At 40.2% G+C, this 19,992-nt stretch overlaps 1 protein-coding gene across 1 annotated transcript in view; it reads left to right on the top strand.

Annotated features, from left to right (window-relative positions):
• The window catches only part of Ddc (dopa decarboxylase), a 101,969-nt gene that overhangs the window by 29,912 nt on the left and 52,065 nt on the right, over positions 1 to 19,992 (top strand). The window contains exons 5-6 of the mRNA XM_048339575.1: positions 6,394 to 6,528; positions 9,800 to 9,943. Coding sequence (XP_048195532.1) covers positions 6,394 to 6,528; positions 9,800 to 9,943 — 279 coding nt within the window. The remainder of the gene's footprint in view (positions 1 to 6,393; positions 6,529 to 9,799; positions 9,944 to 19,992) is intronic.

The following is a 19,992-nucleotide window of genomic DNA, read 5'->3' as shown; positions in this document are numbered from 1 at the left end:
CAGTCCTCACATCTCAGCCTCCTGAGTGGATAGGATTGCTGGAGTGAGCCACCAGTGCCTGACTTTTTACCTTGGAATATAATGTGGAGAATATCTATGTGATCAGGCTTATTTAAGGGAATAAGACAGCTCCACATGGTAGTCATGACAAGTTCCCCATTCTACCTGATCTGTAGGACAAATGTCTTTGGGATGAGTTGGACTTTATGAATTTAAAAGGTCTTTTGTTTTGTTTTGTTTTTGTAAAATGGAAGTAGAACTATATTCATCTACCCTCCTCTCTCACATCCTTTTTCTCATGTCAAGTTAATGGTCACGCCCGTGACACTGAGCACTGCTAACTTTGGAGCAAAGGGCTTTTTTTTCAGAGATTGTCTTTCGGACACTCTGACTAAGCAGTGATGGCTGCACCCCTTCAGTGGGTAAGAACACTAAGTCCATCCTGGACAATGCTTTTTATGAGATCACAAATTCAATTAGGAAACAAGCTGTCTGGTGTCTCATCCTGACACTGTGGCTGCTGTAACAAATTACCACTACTGTACATATTCAAGTGGCTTCACAAAGTTTATTTTCTTACATTTCTGTAGGTCAAAAGCTAGAATCAAGGTTGATACCCAGGAGACCCAAATGGAGAATCTATTTTCTCACTTCCTCCAGCTTCTAGAAGCTTCTGAAAATCCTTGGCCTTTGATTCTGTGCTCCTCCATTCTTTTCGTCTTGTATCTCCCAGATCCTTCTTTCATACTCACATCTTCCTGTGACTGCAGATGAGAAAGTGTGTCTCTACTCTTAAAGGCTCACGGAATTAAATTGGGCCCACTCAGATAATCCAAGATAATCTCCCCAAGTCAAAGTTCTTAATGTAATCACATCAGTGAAGTCAACTTTTCTTTATAAACAGTCAGTTTCTAGGTATGGAGACCTGGACTCTTTGGGGGTAGAAGTTGCATTATCTGGCCTACTACATTATGCATGTATCACCTATCTTTAGAGATTCGAATTAAGCAGGTTTTAGGTAAGCCCAGGGATATGAATTCCAAGTCAGTCTGATGTAGGTGTCCCTGAGCAATGTTTCCTGTGACCAGCAGGCACTAACAGTTGGGCTCAGAATCCTTCCCTCTGTGAGCTCAATTTATCTCTCCCATGCTTTGGTTATCTCACTTTATCATACATAAGATGTTAGAAGTAGAGAGCTGGTGAAAATGAAATATTAGTTCTATTGCAAATAAAACATCAGTGGGATGCTGTGAACCATACATTAAAATATCACAGTAAGATGTTCTACTGAAGTGATAGCTTCTTTTTGTCAGAGGTTATACAGCATGGCCAAGAAACACACCACACCTACGTGTCCTGGCTTGGAAAGGGGCTTCATATGTCCTCAAAAAGCAGCCAACTGCTGAGGAGGCTTCTGGGCTCTGGTACAAGGACACTCCTATCATGTTTATCGATAGAAACAAGCTTGACTGCCCAAAGGGGAAGAAGACAGCCAGTCAAGGCCTGGGAGACCCATCAGTGTTGCCTGCAGGGGTGTGGCTATGAGTTCTTAAGTAAGGACTGGTCTGGCCCTAATGGTATATGTAGTGCTGGAAGCACTTTCACTTACATTCTGCCATTATCCACTTTTCCATTTGTCCTGTTCATTTTGGTTTAAGATCTGGCAACCTGAGACTCAGTTTTTCTTACAATCTGGGGGAACTTTTCCTTCATTTTCATCTTAGTTACTATCTGTGGCCACTTCTACTCTGGTTTCAGGTGCTTCAATTCTTCAATGCAGATTTGGATGCCTCTTCTTGAATTTCTCTCTTAGGATACTTTCCTTTTCTGCCATTTTTCTCTCTTTGTTTTTGACAAACAGGTCTTATAGTTTCCTCGAAATCATTTCAATTTTTCAGCATAGCCAATTTATTTATCTTGGTTCCAATATTTCACTTGGAAAAAGTATCACCCTTTCCATTTATGGAAACTGGACATTCATTGTAAAGATAGAAAATACAGTGATAATATTTGTCATAATTCCTCCCACTCCAGTGCTACCAGTGTTATTTCAATATCTATATGTGTGTATGTTAAATTCAGAAGATCAATATTTACAGAATTTTGTAGTGTTTTATTTTATTGTACTTTTCATTGTTTAAATATTCATTGAGAATAATATTACTGTATGTTCTCCTATGATGTATCATAATGTGTAAATCAATACCTAGGATATGATGTTACATTAAATTTTTTACTCTATAAATAACATTTCACCCTTTAGGATGAGAGGCAAATACCTTCCAAGATAAACAGTTTCTGGGGCTGTCCTGGTGATGTCTCTTGTTCCTGATTTTGTTCCAACATCCATGCTCCCTGCAAAATCCAAGCCAATTTCCCACAACCACCAAAGGGAACATTTCTGAGTCTGGATCTCATAAGGAAAGCAATTTCACATTTAGTTCTTGGTGGTACCTCCAGACGGGTCCTCTAGTTTGACACTTCTCAGAGTTTCACCAATTGACACTGTCAGTTATAGTAATGACTACTTTCCTTTGAACATCTATGAACTTAGCTAGGTCTAAGCCTATTTCTTGTACTTTCTGTCATCATTCTTTTCCCCCAAATATTTACTGACAGTCTTTTTGCACAGGGAGGAAATTGAGAGGCAGAAAGGTAAGATATCTAGCCAGCCAGGGACAAAAGCTTACACAAGATAAGGTTAGTGAGTAAGATAGAGGAGCATTGTGAGTTACATCAGCTCTCTGGGTTTAGAGGTGTGCCTGCTATTATGGGTTAAAGAATCTTTTCAAAGATATTGCTATTATCAGAAGTCCTCGCATTTGAGTAGAACTGGTCCTGGCATCTCTCTACCTAGGCTTTAGTACAACCTCCCTATAAGCCAGACTCACTCGGTTTTGCTAGCAGGAAAGCAAACTGCTAGGACAGTGCTTGCAGTAGGAGGCTTGCCCTTCCCAGATGATAAGGCTGATTGTCTGTAATTTGTAAGGCCCCAAAAAGCATCAAGCCTGGTGACAGCCCAAGAGCCAGCCTGCCTTATCGATCCACTCAGAGCTGTGATCACAGCTGCCAGGCAGGCAGGCACGCTGTAATGACGTCTGAGCCAAATGGCAAATCATTGTGTGGCTAGACAAATGTGGCCTACAAAAAAAAAAAAATAGTCTCTTAATTGGGTTTGAAAGCTCTTGTGGATGAAAAGCTGCCAATTTATCTCCCCATGTGACGTGACACTTGGAAAAACCAGAAGATGAAAGGACCTTTCTGCTCATGGCTGTTTCCTTGCTCAGTAGCATCCTTTCCTGCCTCTTAGCCGGCTTGCCATGGCAACCTTTGTCCCCTGAAGCAATAGCACTGGCCATCATCTCTGCTCTCTTACTAAAGAATCTTCGGCTTCTCCATTCTTCCCTCAGTAAAGATCTGCTTCCAGCAAAGTGCAGAGAGATCTCCTGGCCTTTGTGCTCAAGTTCGCTGCACCCTCTTGGCTGCTTCAGATCTATTGTGGTTTGAGTACTCTAGTGATGATTTCTTTCATAGGCCTTTGTTACTATTGTTAAAAGTTATTTTTCTTGACCAAAGGAGGAGACTTTTCTCTGAGGATATGGCCAATGTTGTTCTTCTCCCATCCAACAAACAAACAAAACACAATAAATTGGCATGGTGATTCAAAGGCATTCATCAGACTGGTTCAGAGGATGAACAATGCGGTTCCAAGGTTACAGGTATGGAAGCTGCCATCACAGCCACAGTAGTGTTAAGGGTGAGAGCAGGGAGCTGTGCCTCTCAACTTGTTTTTCTATTCTCTCTTCCAATGGTGGATCTTTCATAAGGGAATGGGTCTTTATTGCTCCCTTCATGGGAATAAGTAGAAGTAAGCCATGAAAAAGGAAGAGTGAAGTGGATAGGAGCAATGTAAAATACAGTGCCTGAGCTGGGTGCTGGTGGCTCATACCTATAATCCTAGCTACTCAGGAGGCTGAGATCTGAGCATCATACTTCAAAACCAGCTTCGACAGAAAAGTCTGTCCAAGAAAAGACCCTTAACTCCAATAAACTACTCAGAAAAAGCCAGAAATGGAGCTGTAGCTCAGGTGGTGGAGCAATAGCCTTGAGCACGAAGTGGCTCAGGAACAATGCCCAGGCCCTGAATTCAAGCCCCAGGACAGGCCAAAAAAAAAATGCAGTGCCTGTACTTAGAGAGCTTGGATTTCCTGTTGAGCTTTACCATACATATTTCCTTCGCATGGTCTATAACTATGTCTAAAAGCCCTGCTTATGAAAATATAGGCTGAAGGGAACATAAGGTCCATTTTAGATGCTTAATTAAGAGGATAATATATAGATATATTTGAACTCATTCACTATATCTAGGAAAACATGAATAAATGATTTTATTGTGTGTGTGTGCATGTGTGTATGTATGTGCACCCACACCAATACCGGGGCTTGATTTCAGGACCTTGTCTGCCTGGGCTAGCTTTGCATCTCAGTCCTCAGATCTTAACCTCCAGAATAACTCAGATTACAGTTGTGAGCTATCGGCACCTTGCCAGAAATAATTTTATCTTTATGGTCTGTTCATTTCCCCAAGGGACGTGAGTTGGTTCTGAAGAATAAGTAAAAGCAGTGGAATGGTAACTCAGAACGAACTAAGGGTCCATAAATGTTAATATGTGAGCATTTTTGCATAATTATTTCATTGTGTATTTCTTTTCTGGACCTCTTTCATGTTCAATAAATACCTAACTTCTTTTATTTATTCTTTCTAATGTTAGCTCTGGCTAGTTGGTAGGCTTCTTCTGGGATTTGCCTAAGAAGGGAGCTATAGCTGGGTGCTGGTGGCTTACACTGATAATCCTACCCAGGCCAAGCAGTAAAGTCCATGAGACTCTTATCTCCAAATAACCACCAGAAAGCCTGAAGTAGAGCTGTAGCTCAAGTGATGGAGGGTCAGGTTTGAGTGAACAAACTATAGGATAGTGCTCATACACTATGTTCAAGCTCAAATACTGACACAAAAAGGGAAGAGGGGAAGGAGAGGAAGGAGAAGGAGGAGGAAGGAAAGAGGAAAGGGAGAGGAGGAGGAAGAGGGCCGGGGAGAAGAGGGAAGAGGAGGGGGAGGAGGAGACTGAGGAGGGGGAGGAGCAGGAGGGAGCTGCACACAATGTAGGGAGGCCCATGCCATCAAGCCAGCCAGCATGGGTTTATTTCCCACTATGGTACTTTCTAGCTGCCATTTTGGGAGAAAATTATGGAATCCCTCTGAGCATCATTTCCCACACCTGAGGACAAAAATAATTTTAGAGCTTTTTAAAAAAAGAACAAATTAAATGAATAACATGGAGTGCATTGAATCCATACCTCTCAGCCACTCTGAACCTCAGAGGGTAGATTTTGATTTGCAGAACAAACTGTTGACAGGAGTTGCATTCATTTGCTAGGATTGCCTTAACAAAGCATCAGAGGTTGCGTGACTTAAACAGAAACTTACTATCTCTGAGATCTACAGGCAAGTAGTTCAAGTCCCTTCCAAGGCTTCTTCCTGGCTTGCCTGCATGCAGCTGCTTCTCCCTATAGTTTCAAGATAGCTTCAAGTTCTCTGTCCTTGGTGGGGCTAATGATGGGTGGATAATTTTAATTTGTTATCAGCACACCAGTGAGATTGGATTAGGGCCTACCCTAAAGATCTTCTTTTAACTTACTTATCACTTTCAAGATCTTTTCTAAGTACAGTTACATTCTGAGATAATATTGTTTAAGGCTATGATTTGTGAACTAGGGGTGGGGACACAATTCAGCCTTCAGCATTAGGGATTAAGCAAACTCTTACACAACAATCTCTCAAGAAAAGTGGACTTCATTTTAAAAACAAATACAACTTGCTCAATGGATATGTTCACAGAGCTTGTGTGGCTGCCCTAGCCAGCCTCCTCCAATGGAGATGAAAATCATAGGCAGGAGAGGAACACAGGAAAGCATCCTACAGGCCTGGTGTACACTATGAGGTGTGGGTGGTTCACACCTGTAATCTTAGCTACTCAAGAGCCTGAGATCTGAGCATCACAGTTTGAAGCCAGCCTGGATTAGAAAGTCCATGAGATTCTTAACTCCAATAAACTACTCAGCAAAGGCTGGAAGTAGAACTGTAGTTCCAGTGGTAGAGTTTCAGGCAAAAAAAAAAAAAAAATTAAAGGACGGTATTGGGACTTGAGCTCAAGTCCCAGTACTAGTGTACCCTCCATGCACACACGTGTGCACACACACACACAGTGGAATAGGTCTTCACAGATCTTGGATAGTTTTTGAGTAAAAAGAACCAATTTATCCTTTAATAGCTTGCATACTGATCACTTTGCTGTATTTTGGATTTCATTTTGCTCTTTCTCTTGGATTTAGGGAAGTGCCAGTGAAGCCACTCTGGTGGCCCTGCTCGCTGCTCGGACCAAAGTGACCCGGCGGCTGCAGGAAGCCTACCCAGAGTTGACACGGGCGGCCATCATGGAAAAGCTGGTGGCCTACTCATCCGATCAGGTGAGTGAGCTGGGGTCGGGGGCAGCCTGAAACCTCATAAGTTTTCAGGATGTGAGTTCTAGCCAAACCCAGCACCACTTCACAGCCCAGAACAGTTTCAAGGCTAACTAGGGAATAGATTTGAACTGATTCTCATATGGGAACTCGATAGAGCAAATAAACAAGAAAATGTATGTCTTAGTGCCCCTCCTACCCCAACCCACAATTCATTTGTCACCATCTTCACCAGCATAGACCAACAATGTGCCCACCTGTCTCCCCTTCAGAAAAAATGGATGTGGACTTGAAGACCTGACCTCAAATCCAGCTCTGCTATATTAAGTTTTGTGTTCTCAGGCAATCACATAATTCTCAGACCCTCTGTTTCTTTACTCACAAACAGGGATAAAGCTCTAGTTCCTTTTTATAGCTGCTTAGCTTCACTTATGGCTGTGCATGAGAAGAAAATTTTAAAGTGCTTTCTCAGGACTGGACATGGTGGTACACACCTGTAACCCTAGCTGCTTGGGAGGCAGAAATGGGAGGATCATGCTCCATGTTCAGCCTAGGCAAAGTAAAAGGCCTTGTCTGGAAAAGAAATTAAAGCAAAAATGACTGAAGGTATGGCTCAAGCAATAGAGCACTTGCCTACCAAGCACAAGGCACTGAGTTCAAACAGTATCATTAAAACAACGTGCTTCGTATGGTTCAGAAAACCTTCCACCTAGTATGATTCCACTGGTTAACCCATGTGAAAATGGTAACCAATGACAACAAAACAGAATCCAGAACTGTGTGAGAAGGAGCAAGTGGAAGAAAGATTGATTAGTGAGAATTCCTTAGGGAACCTGCTCAAGAGGACACAGAAAGAACACAAGCTGAGCCAGCTGCAAGAAATTGGATTCCACAGGGAGTCACTGAGCTTTGCTAACATATTTATCTTCGGTGGATTTTTATGTCACCCATTTGGACTGTAGCAGTTTTGTTCCAGTTAATACTTAGCCTACAATAAATATGATATCTCTGTATTCTAATTCCATTCTAGTTATACACAAAGAAATTATTCATGTGTGTTTACATCCCCTTTGTTTCTCAGAAGGCTTTACAAAGAAAAAGCAGAACCAAAATGAACATATAGGTACTCAGGTAGTAAGTGTGGAGGTAGGCTTCTGTGAAAGCTCAGCTCTTCAGAAAGAGGCCTGGTGATGTATTCTCAACTCTCCCAAGGATGGAGGATTGGTAGCACCATTCCAGATCCATAAGAGTTTGGAGTGCCAAGAGTGTAGGAGGGCCTGATGGGCTATACATCCACCATTTCTTGATGGACACTCACTGCAATCACCTGTGAGGAGTAAGGCCTGCTATGAGGAGACAAATGCAAGAATGTGGTCTCTGGTGGAGGGATGGGGGAGGTCAAGTTCAGCCTGGCTCAGAGGCATTGCTGAGTCCGCAGGTGAATTGTCCAGTCTTTGGGCCCAGTATTGTCTCAGCCTTTTTGTATGTGTACAGTTGGTCCTGTGATAAGCAAAATCCTGGGAGGCAAAATCCCTTTGTCAGAAGAAGGTTTCTTCCCAGAGGAGAGGGAAGCCAGGAGCTATGGATCAGCTAATACCCGCTGCAGCAGCTCTATGTGGGTAACACAGACTGCATCCAGAGGGGACACTGGAGCATAACACCAATAGTGGGGGGTGCATGCAAAGAATTCTCCTATAGAGACAGTTTGTATTCCTGTTGTCCCTGCTTCCCAGGTCTCCCATCTATAGCCCTACAGGCTCCTGTGACTTTCTAACTCTGACTGCCTTCTCCTGAGTTGAGTTTGGCATTGCCTGCCAGCATGAGTTGCAGGAAGCAAAGGGTCAAAATGTTCATTGTACCTGTACAGACTCCTCACCTCATGTATCCTCTCAAGTTTGAGATGTTCATGAAAAGAACAGTTACCTTCATTGTCATAAGGTGATTTCATGGCTGATTCTTCAAACTAAATAGGCAAAGAAAAGGAATTGTAGTTTGTCTTCTATGTTTCCACCCCTACCTGGCTCAGATTGTTTTACACTACTGTCCTTTAAAAGAAGTGTTTTTTTATTTTCTTACTGGGCACATGAGACTACAGAGGGTCACTGTCATTCAGTCTTACCTGCAAGGGCTGGGGCTTCCAATCCAGTGGTCTTGAAACCTAGCTTCAATGTATTGGGACCACCACCTCTGCAGTGACCTAGAGAAAATCATGCAGCAGCAGCCATACCAGGTCCCAGGGAGGATCAGGCCAGAGATAATGAGGGTGGGGGCTGCAAGGAGGGTAGCAGTGATGCTCATTGCACCATCTCTACAGATCCTGCAACCTCAAACAACTGCATCTGTAGTGCACATGTGCAAGTCTTTTATCTAGTTCTTCTCTAAACAATACAGTAAAATATTTCTGTAGAGTTTACATTGTGTTAGGCATCATAAATAATTGAGAAATGATTTAACATATACAAGATCAGCTCAGCACAGGTGGTTCACGCCGTCAATCCTAGCTACTTGGGAGGCTGAGATTGTTGGGATAGCCATTTGAGGCTAGCGCAGACAGAATGAAGTTGTCAAGACTCTCAATGAAGAGAGCTAGATGCCGTAGTGTGTGCTTTTATCCTACCTTCCAGGAAGCTTCATATAGGTAAATTGTACCCAGCTGTGTGCCTTGGCAAGAAGTGAGACTCAATCTCAAAAATAACATGCAAAAGTCAAGGCTATGGGGCTCAGTGGTAGGAGTGCCTGCCTAGCAAGTGCAAAGACCTGAATTCAAACTCTAACACTGCCTAAAATCAATAGATGATAGATAGATGGATAGATAAATAGACAAATAAAGCACACATAATGATGCTATAAAACTTTGTTTTATAGAAATCACTTTGGCATTCAATGATTTTTGTATCTGCAAAGGTCTTGGAGCCAGAACCTTACAGATACTGAGGAACAAATGAATTTACTGAGCATCTATTCACTGAATTTGGCCACCAAGCTTCCCAAGCAAGAGACAGAGCCTGAATCAGAACCCAGGATTTCCAAGTCTATCTGTGGGGTGCATTTGTCAGGGTCTCACTGCTTGTCCTTGATGCCAAACAGACTCAGAACTTCACTGATATGAACCTGGCACTTGATCCTTAGAGTGCTTTATCCATCAGACTTAAGAGCAAGATCTCAGGTGAAAAGAAACAAGTCTAGGAAAAGGGAGCATCCTGAAGGTATAGGGAGAGAGAGGAAAGATCATCTTCAGGGTATTCAGGGACTCAAATTCTGATTTATCTCTTTCAAGGCACACTCCTCTGTGGAAAGAGCTGGATTAATTGGTGGAGTCAAAATAAAAGCACTTCCTTCAGATGGCAACTTTGCCATGCGTGCTTCTGTCCTGCAGGAGGCCCTAGAACAAGACAAGGCAGCCGGCCTGATTCCATTCTTTGTAAGTTCAACAGCATTTGGTGTGGGATTGTGTGTGTGTGTGTGTGTGTGTGCGTGTGTGTGTGTGTGTGCATCCATGAGCATGAGCATGCATTTGAATGTGCCAGCCAGAGCTATGTTTCAGACATCTGTGATGGCCAGACATGACTCCAATTACTTTCCGTTCCATGTACTTTCATCTCAGGCACAGTCACCAGAACACCCTAGGGTAGAGGATTCTGCTAAACCAAAGCTTGTCAGAGGGTTACCAGGTTGATCATCAAGGGACAGTGTGGTAGATGCATTAAGTAATAATGAATGTACAACCAGTGAACGAAATTAAAACTAAAAATCCAACAGGCTTTCCTGTTGATACAAAGACTTGTATCAACAGATACAAGCAGATACAAAGACTTGTCATTTGTAAGAAGCTCATTGCAAATAAGCTGTGACCAATATCAGGCACAATATCTAAATAGCCAAACTGGTTTTCTTGTGCCTGATACACATTTTCTAGTAGAACAGGCGGTTAACATTGTACCTCTAGCATTGAAAAGAGTTTCCAATTCTAGTGAGGAGAAAAAATGCAAAATGTATGAAACTAGTGCCAAATAGAGTCACAAGAAGCCAAATATAAACACAAAATCAATTCTGATACCCTAATAGTGAAATAATTGAAAATTACTTACTGTGCTATGTTACACTATAACTGTAATTTGCCTACTTCTTTTACACAGACTTTGAAGATTAGTGGCTTGAGGGGGATTGGACTGAAAATTGTCATCTTTCCATTTCAAATGGTCATCTTAACAATCACATTGTTAGGAAACACTGTCTTTATGTCTAGGATGGAACTTGCCTGACTTTGTCTGATGTTGCAATGATTACATCAGATTTCCATTGTTGGTGTTTGCATGATGTGCTTTTCCATCCTTTTTATCAGCATTCCTGCTCTCATACAGGAAAATCTCACAAATGTAGCATATGACTATCACTCTTTAAAAATTTAAATCTGCTGGGACTATTACCTTTTTAAAAATAATTTGTTTTGTCCCAGCCTTGCCTTTACTTACTTATGTTTATTTTTGCTGGTCCTGGGGCTTTAACTCAGATCCTGGGTGTTGTCCTTGAGCCAATTTGTCCTTAAGGCTAATGTTCTACCACTTGATCCACAGCACCACTTCAGGCCTTTTTGAGTAGTTTATTGGAGATAAGAGTCTCACAGGAACTTTTCTGGCTTTCAATCAGGATCCTCAGATCTCAGCCTCCTGAGTAGCTAGAATTACAAGTGTGAGCTACTGGCAGCTGGCCAATATTGAAGTTTTTAACTTATTACTTAGAAGTAATGGCAGACTCCCTAAAAATTGTAAAGTTAGCATACTGGTATCTTTAAATGTTTTCCCCAGTTATTATTGCCTACATAACTAGAGTGCAATATCAGAACTAGGATACTGGCATCTATTTGTGTTTTGTAGTTCTTTATCTGGTACCAGGTTCATGAAACCATCCCTTCCACTGGACTTTTGATGTATTTTGTCACCACCAGGTCCTGCTTTCTGTGACCTCCTCAAGTCACCTTGTTTCCCACCAATCTGTTTTTTGTTTTTTGTTTTTAATCCTGCATGTCCTTCATTCTTGTCATTTTGAAAATGTTATATAAACAGAATGATACAGTATATGAATTTTCTAATTTTTTGGTTTCTTTTGGTTGTTATTTGGAAGTACTGGTGTTTGCCTAGAGGACTTTGTGCTTACTAGATAGGCATTCCACCACTAAATCATGGCTGTAGCTCTTTGGCCCTGGTTACCTTTGGGATAGAGCCTATCTTTTTACCAGCCTGAACTGAGATCATTGTATTTAAGGTTCCTATTGTAGCTGAGATAACACACATTTGTCACCATACCCAGATTTTTCTGTTAAGGTAAGGCTCTCTGAGTTGATTATTTATTTATTTATTCAGCTTGGGTTTTCCTGGAACAGTAACCCTTTCAATGTCAGCTTCTTGAATAGGTGAGATGATAGCTGTGTACTACCACTTCCAGCTATTAGTTGAGATGAAGTCTCCTGAGCATTTTGTCCAGGCTGACCTCAAACTATAATCCTCTCCATCTCTGCCTCTTAAGTAGCAAGGATTACAGGAGTAAAGCATTCTTGCCCAGCTCCTTATGTAAAAGTGTGAGATTAGAGTTTCTTCTCTTGTAAACCTATTACCTTGGAGATTCAAGTTGCTGTATATGTTCTCCTTTCTGTGGATGCACCATAGAGATTTGGTATCACACGACTTGTTTACTCATCCATCTACTGAGTTGTTTCTTTTTTGCCTATTACCAGTAAGGTACCTGGGGATACTAATGTATAGGTATGTGGGTAGAGATATATTTTCCTTTCCATGTGATGTAGACTCTAGAGTATACTTGAGGCTTATACTTTAATTATATATATCTTCAGTGTTTTAAGAACCTGACAGTATATTTCCTAGGGTGGTTGTATTGTTATATGTTCCTACTAGCAACAAGCTATTCAGATTTCTGTGATCTCACCAGATTTAGTACTGCCACTAATTTTTTATTTTAATTATTTGGGTATATGTATAGTAATATCTCTTACAATCATAATTTTCATTTCTCTGGTAACTAGTGATGTCCAACATCTCATGTACTTATTCACCATTTTTATGCTTTCAGTGAAATGTCAATTCACTTTTTCTGTCCATTGTCTACCTGGATGATTTAATAATTTTTTTTTTCTTTTTTTGGCCAGTCCTGGGCCTTGGACTCAGGGCCTGAGCACTGTCCCTGGCTTCTTCCTGCCACCTGAACCACAGCGCCCCTTCTGGCCGTTTTCCATATATGTGGTGCTGGGGAATCGAACCGAGAGCTTCATGTGTTGGAGGCAAGCACTCTTGCCACTAGGCCATATTCCCAGTCCTAATAATTTTTTTAAAGTAACATATTAACTTTGTTGGAACAGTTTCATAACATAAAGTACAATTTCCAAATATATATGCTTTGAAAATGCTTTCTCACAGTGTGTGGCTTGTCATTTAATTCTCTGAATGGTGTCATTTATTTCTAATTTAAATGATGCCCAGCCTTTCAGTTTCTTTCATGGATCCTGCCTTTTGTGTTAAATGTAAAAGCTTACTTCCTAACCCAATACCATCTAGATTTTTCTCCTATGTAATCTTCTAGAGGATGTATAGGGATTTTTATGTTTTAGAAGTAGGAAATTGAAAGGGAATACCAAAATTGAGAGACACAGGGTAAAAAAAGACAAACAACTACAAAAGCAATACTTGCAAAACTGGTGTAAGTGAACTGAACTCCTCAGGGGGGGAAGGGAAAGTGGGAGGAGGGAGGGGGGGTATGAAGGACAAGGTAACAAACAGTACAAGAAATGTATCCAATGCCTAACGTATGAAACTGTAACCTCTCTGTACATCAGTTTGATAATAAAATTTTGAGAAAAAAAGTCTATGATTGGGGCTGGGAATATGGCCTAGTGGCCAGAGTGCTTGCCTCATATACATGAAGCCCTGGGTTCGATTCCCCAGCACCACATATGTAGAAAATGGCCAGAAGTGGCGCTGTGGCTCAAGTGTCAGGGTGCTAGCCTTGAGCAAAAAGAAGCCAGGGACAGTGCTCAGGTCCTGAGTCCAAGGCCCAGGACTGGCAAAAAAAAAAAAAAAAAGTCTATGATTTACTTTCATTTAGTATTTGTGAAAGGGGTTATGTCAGCATCTTGACTCATTTGTGTATGCACACACACGCACACAGAAATCAGGCTTGTGCATCTCTGTGTGTGTCTCTGATAGTTGCGATGTCCAGTTGTTGAGAGGCCACTTTTGCTCATTTGTTTAAGATAGATGACTATAGGTATGTGCACCTATTCAAACCTATATGTCTCTTATACCATCTTGTTTAATGCAGGTTTATTTATTTATTTTGCTAGTCCTGGGGCTCGAACTCAGGGCCTGGGAATTGTCTCTGAGCTTCTTTTGCTCAAGGCTAGCACTCTACCACTTGAGCCACAGCTCCTTTTCTGTTTCTGTGGTACTGAGGAACTGAACCCAGGGCTTCGTGCATACAAGACAAGCATTCTACCACAAAGCCACATTGCCAGCCCTACAGGTTTATTCTAACTTGAGTGAGATCAGACTTCTGATATTAAATTCAAAATAGTGTTGTCAAAAAATTTTTGAGTCTTTTAACTTAGTAAAACTCTGGAATCAGTTTTCTAAGTCAACATCTATCAATATCTCAAAGGTGCTTTAGGTGAGATCACATGAACTTTATGGATTAAGTTTGGAGAGGTGGTAACTCTGTGATGTTAATTATGTGTCCTAATTATGTGCATGAAACATCTCAATACTTAGTTAGATCTTTTAAAAACTGCTTTCATATGGGCATGGATGGCTCATTCTTGTAATATTCAATACTTCTGTTGGGAAGCCAGCCTACAAGGAAAGTTTGTGAAACTCTTATCTCCAATTCACTAACAATAAATCTGGAAGTAGAGTTGTGGCTACAGTCATAGAGCACTGGTCTTGAGCAGAAAAAGCACCCAATCCCTAAGTTAAAGTCCTAGTAGCAGCACAAAAGAAAATACTTTCTTCAGAATTGTGTAGTTTACTTCATAAAAACCTTAGAATTTAGATTTATACTTAAGATTTCTTTCTAGTGCCAAAGTAAATAACATTTTTATTACAAATTCTCATTTTTATTGCCAAAATATAGAAATAATTAAATTTTGTCTTTTGGCCATGTATCCTGTAGCTTGCAGTATTTACTGATTAAATCTAGAAATATTGGGTTTTGGTTTTTGGTTAATTCTTCAGAATTTTTTTTAATTCTTCAGAATTTTTACTTAGACAAGCATGCCATTGCAAACAAAGGAGTTTAAATTATTAATTCCCAATTTGCATATCTTTTTAGTTTATTTTTGTTATTTGAATTTTCTCATATCACATATTGTGACTTGGATCTTAAATGCAAATGTGTTGAAGTCTTGTAGTAGTGTTCAGAGGTGGGGCTTTTGGGAAACCATTGGACCAAAGCGTTCTGATTTCAGCTATGAATTAATCCACTGATGTCTTCACTATCAGATGGACTGGCAGGACGTTCCTAGAACCTGGCATATCTTGTCCCTGGTTCCTTCTTCCTTCCTTCGTTCCTTCCTTTCTCTCTCCTTCCTTTCTTCCTTCTTTCCTTCCTTCCTTCCTTCCTTCCTTCCTTCCTTCCTTCCTCCCTCCCTCCCTCTCTCCCTCCCTCCCTCTCTCCCTTCCTTCCATAATTCACACACTCTCCCCTTCCTTCTTCTTTCTCCCCTCCTTCTTGCCATCCCGTCCTTTCTCTCTCTGTCCTTCTGTCTTTCTCTCTCTTGTCCCCCCTCCTTTCTCCCTTCCTTTCTTTCTCTCCTTCCTAGTTATCACAAGTCAAGGGGCTCCTATCTACTTCCTCCATGATGCCCTGCCTTACCAAAGGTGCAGAACACAGAGCCAAATGACCATGAATATCTCCAAAACCATGAGCCCAAATAAATCTCTTCTGCTTTTAAATTATTTCTCTCAGGTATTTTGTCACAGTGACAGAAAGCTGACTAACACATTGACTAGACTCCTAATAAAAATGTTGAATAAAGTGGTGAGAACAGGCATCCTTGCCTGGCTATTAATCTTAGCAGAAAGATGTCTCATTTCTCACCATTAAGTGTGATGTTGACAGGAGATTTTTGTAGCAGTCAGTTATCAAGTTCCACTGTGATCTTAGTTTCTTAGACATACTTGCCTTTTCAGCCACAGATAGATGTTAGATTTTGTCAAATGCTTTTTTCTGTAGCTATTCATAGAATTACATAATTATTTCTTTATCTACTTGATATGATATATTAATTTTTTCAAGTTCTGAATCAGACTTTATGCCACTTGATTTGGAAGTACATTTCTTTTTGTGTATTGTTGGATTTAATTTGCTAATATTCTGTGCAAGAACTGGGCTCTGTATTCGTGACAGATGTACATTTATAGTTTCCTTTCATGCAATGTCCTTGCCTAGTTTGAACATTAGGTTAACAACAGCCTCACGGAATGAGTTAGAGATTTTTTTTGTTCCTATTTACTAAGAGAGATTGGAAATATTTGCTATGATTACTTCTTCAAATATTTGGTAGAACTCATCATTGAACCCAACTGGGCACAGTGCTTTCTGTTTTCCCATGTTATCAATTACTAATTAGTAAAAATTTAACTGATATAACTGAAATGAGATTATCTATTTCTCTGTGTGACTCTTTGTAGATGGACTCAAAGGAAGTTTGTCCATCTGTCATTACATTTTCAAATTTATGGTCATTAAGTCCATTTATTATCCTTTTACTGTGTGCGGCATTGGTAGTCATGGTTTCATTTTTATTTTTGATGGAGGTACTTTGTGTCTTCTCTGTCTTTTCTTAGTTAACTTGGCTAAAGTGTATCAAACTTACTGATATTTCAAAGAACCAACCTTTTCTCCGTTAATTCCCTTTTTTCCATTTTATCAAATAACATTTTTATTTGCTTCTGCTTACTTTGTATTTAACTTGTTTCTTATTCATTTGTGAAGATAGTTTAGATTATAAATTTTATATTCTCTTCTTTTTCTAATATATGCTACAGTGTTTTCTAAGCATTTCTTTTACTAAATCCACAAATATTAGTGGGCTGTGTTGTTAATTTTCCTGAAGCTGAAGTATTTTTAAACATATTTTGATATGTAGAACTACATTGTTTGACAATTGTAAGAGTTTAGAGATATTCCAGCCACATTTTATTATTCTTTCTAGTTTAATTCCACTATGATCTAAAAATTATATTTTGCAGGATATGCATTTTTTAAAATAGTACTGGAGTTTGAACTCTGATCCTTGTGCTTGGTAGGCAGGAACTCTTACCATGAGTCACATCTCTAGCCTTGGTTTTTACTCATTATTATTATTTTTTTTATTTTTTTTGGCCAGTCCTGGGCCTTGGACTCAGAGCCTAAGCACTGTCCCTGGCTTCTTCCCGCTCAAGGCTAGCACTCTGACACTTGAGCCATAGCGCCGCTTCTGGCCGTTTTCTGTATATGTGGTGCTGGGGAATCGAACCTAGGGCCTCGGGTATCCGAGGCAGGCACTCTTGCCACTAGGCTATATCCCCAGCCCCTTTACTCATTATTTTTGACATACAATGTTGCTTCTTTCCTGGGCACATATTTGGATAACAGGTATCTATCATAGCAACCAGCTCTCTTCATTGAGAGATTGTCTTGGGACCTGTTTTCTCTCTTGGCTTGCTTTCATTGACTATCCCAACAATCTTAGCTTCCCAAGTAACTAGGATTTCAAGGATGAGCCACTGTGCCTTAATATACACTCATTAAAATTTGTTGAAATACGGGGCTGGGGATATAGCCTAGTGGCAAGAGTGCCTGCCTCGGATACACGAGGCCCTAGGTTCGATTCCCCAGCACCACATATACAGAAAATGGCCAGAAGCGGCGCTGTGGCTCAAGTGGCAGAGTGCTAGCCTTGAGCGGGAAGAAGCCAGGGACAGTGCTCAGGCCCTGAGTCCAAGCCCCAGGACTGGCCAAAAATAAATAAATAAATAAATAAATAAAAATAAAAAAAAATTTGTTGAAATATATCTTATGGCCCAGTATGTGGCCTATTTTGGTGAATGCACCATGCATGCTTGAAAAGATATGTATTCTTTTCACATTGCATGCAATATTTTGTATATATGAATTAGAGCCACTGCTCCTTTTACTTGTTTGTTTGTTTGTTTTTGCCAGTCCTGGGCCTTGGACTCAGGGCCTGAGCACTGTCCCTGGCTTCCTTTTGCTCAAGGCTAGCACTCTGCCACTTGAGCCACAGTGCCACTTCTGGCCGTTTTCCATATATGTGGTACTGGGGAATTGAACCCAGTTCTCTTGCCGCTAGGCCATATTCCCAGCCCCCACTGCTCCTTTTAAATTCCACTACACTTTTGCCCATTTTCTGCCTATTGGATGCATACATTTCTGATACAAAAGTATTAATGTAAAGATATATTATAAGAGTGGGTTCATCTATTTCTTTTTGCAATTCATTCTATCTCTGCTCCACCCATTTTGATGCTTTATTGTTAGGTACATGCAGTTGTAATGTTCCCTTGGAGAACTGACCCTTTGGTTATTATGTAATGATCATCTTTTGTTGTTATGTTGCTCCTACATGCCTTCAGGTGGGTGTTTAAAAATAATTTTGATATTTAAGATAAAAGTTTTATCTTAACCACTTTCAGGTGTACAGTACAGTGGTGATAATGCATTTATATTTGAGTTTCTAATGAACATGGATCATTCACACTATCATATATCTGAAAAGTCTGTGGGAAAACCATTGTAAGTTAGGAGCCATCTGTGTGTATGTCTGCTTAGGTATATAATGTTAGCTTTTAGATAATAATTGCTAGTCCATTACTCTAAAAGCTAATATTGTAGCCTTTTTTGCAATTGCATTTTTATACATAAGAGACAAATGCATTTTTAAATGGCTAGATTATGTGTGACAATCACCACTCATCAATCTCCAAAACTATTTTCATCTTTCAAAACTGAGACTTTGCACTCATTACAGAATAGCTTCCTGTTCTCCACAGCCCCTGAGAACGGCCCTTCTATTCAATATCTTTCTTTCTCCTTTGTAATACATATAAATGGACTCATGTGATACTCATCTGTATGACAGGCATACTTTGCTTAGCAGTGTTTTTATGGTTCTTCCATGTTGTAGAATATACCAAAAGCTTCTTCCTTTTTAATGCTGACAAATAAGTGAAGATATCTGCTACTGTTGCTGCTATTTTTTTTCAGTGTGATTTATAGAATTTCCTCTAGTTTCTAGAATTACTGTTTTGGTTTGTGTTCAGTTTATTTACGGTAATGAAATGTTTTCAATTCATTTGTCATTTCCTTTTGTGTATGTTCTACACCTAATTTCTTGGTTGTTAACATAGGGATTACATTTAATATCCTAAAGTCATATATTAAAATTTGTATCCAGACCAGCTTAATTTAAATAACACAAAAACCTGGTTATTTATCTCTCTCTCTCTTTCTCTCTGTCTCTCTTTCTCCTTTTAGTTGTTTATGTCACAAAATTAGATCTTTATGCAATGTGAGTCCAAAAACATATGCTAGTCATTTCTTAAAATATAATTATCTAAGTTATATACAAAAATATGAAATTGCAAAAAAAAAGTTATACTAGATTTCCAATAAATAGTTGCACACTTACACAGATGGTCTATGATAAATAATGGTTCAACTTATGATTTTTTTAACTTAAGATGATTTCTAGTGGAAAACATACTTTTTTTTTTTTTTTTTTTTGCCAGTCCTGGGCCTTGGACTCAGGACCTGAGCACTGTCCCTGGCTTCTTTTTGCTCAAGACTAGCACTCTGCCACGTGGGCCATAGCGCCACTTCTGGCCGTTTTCTCTATATGTGGTGCTGGGGAATTGACCCCAGGGCTTCACGTATATGAGTCAAGCACTCTTGCCTTTAGGCCATATTCCCAGCCTGAAACCATACTTCTGATTCCAAGTTTTCACCTTTCTATTGGTTAGTGTTTTGGTATGATCTTCTCCTATGGTCCACCTAGCAGCAGGTTCCAATCAGCTACATAGTCATGAAAAGAAACAACTCTTACCCTACAATGTCCCATGTGGATAAAACTTAATATTTCATGGATTCAGTAACTGGGTCTGTTAATTACTTGAATGCAAAGTTTGGGGAGTACAGTTCTCCCTCTAGGACTCTGCTAGAGGGAGCCTGGCTTGTTAGAGGAGGTGACAACTTCCTTTTGATGCAAGTTGTCATTGAAGTAGAGCTGTCTACCATGACTGTTGGGTTCACAGAAGAAGCAAAGCTTGAACTACAGACAAAGGTATAAAGGTATAAGACTCATTGGAGTTGGGAGGTCTTAGTGTCAGTAGAAATGATGAGGTGGCACATGAGGTATACTAGAAGGTCACAGGGAGGGAATATACCGACATTAAAGGTGGAGAGAGA

The sequence above is a fragment of the Perognathus longimembris genome, chromosome 2, assembly GCF_023159225.1.
Source record: "Perognathus longimembris pacificus isolate PPM17 chromosome 2, ASM2315922v1, whole genome shotgun sequence".
Lineage (NCBI taxonomy): Eukaryota > Metazoa > Chordata > Mammalia > Rodentia > Heteromyidae > Perognathus > Perognathus longimembris.
The sequence above is the reverse complement of the archived record's forward strand: the minus strand, read 5'-3'. Positions and strand labels throughout refer to the sequence as shown.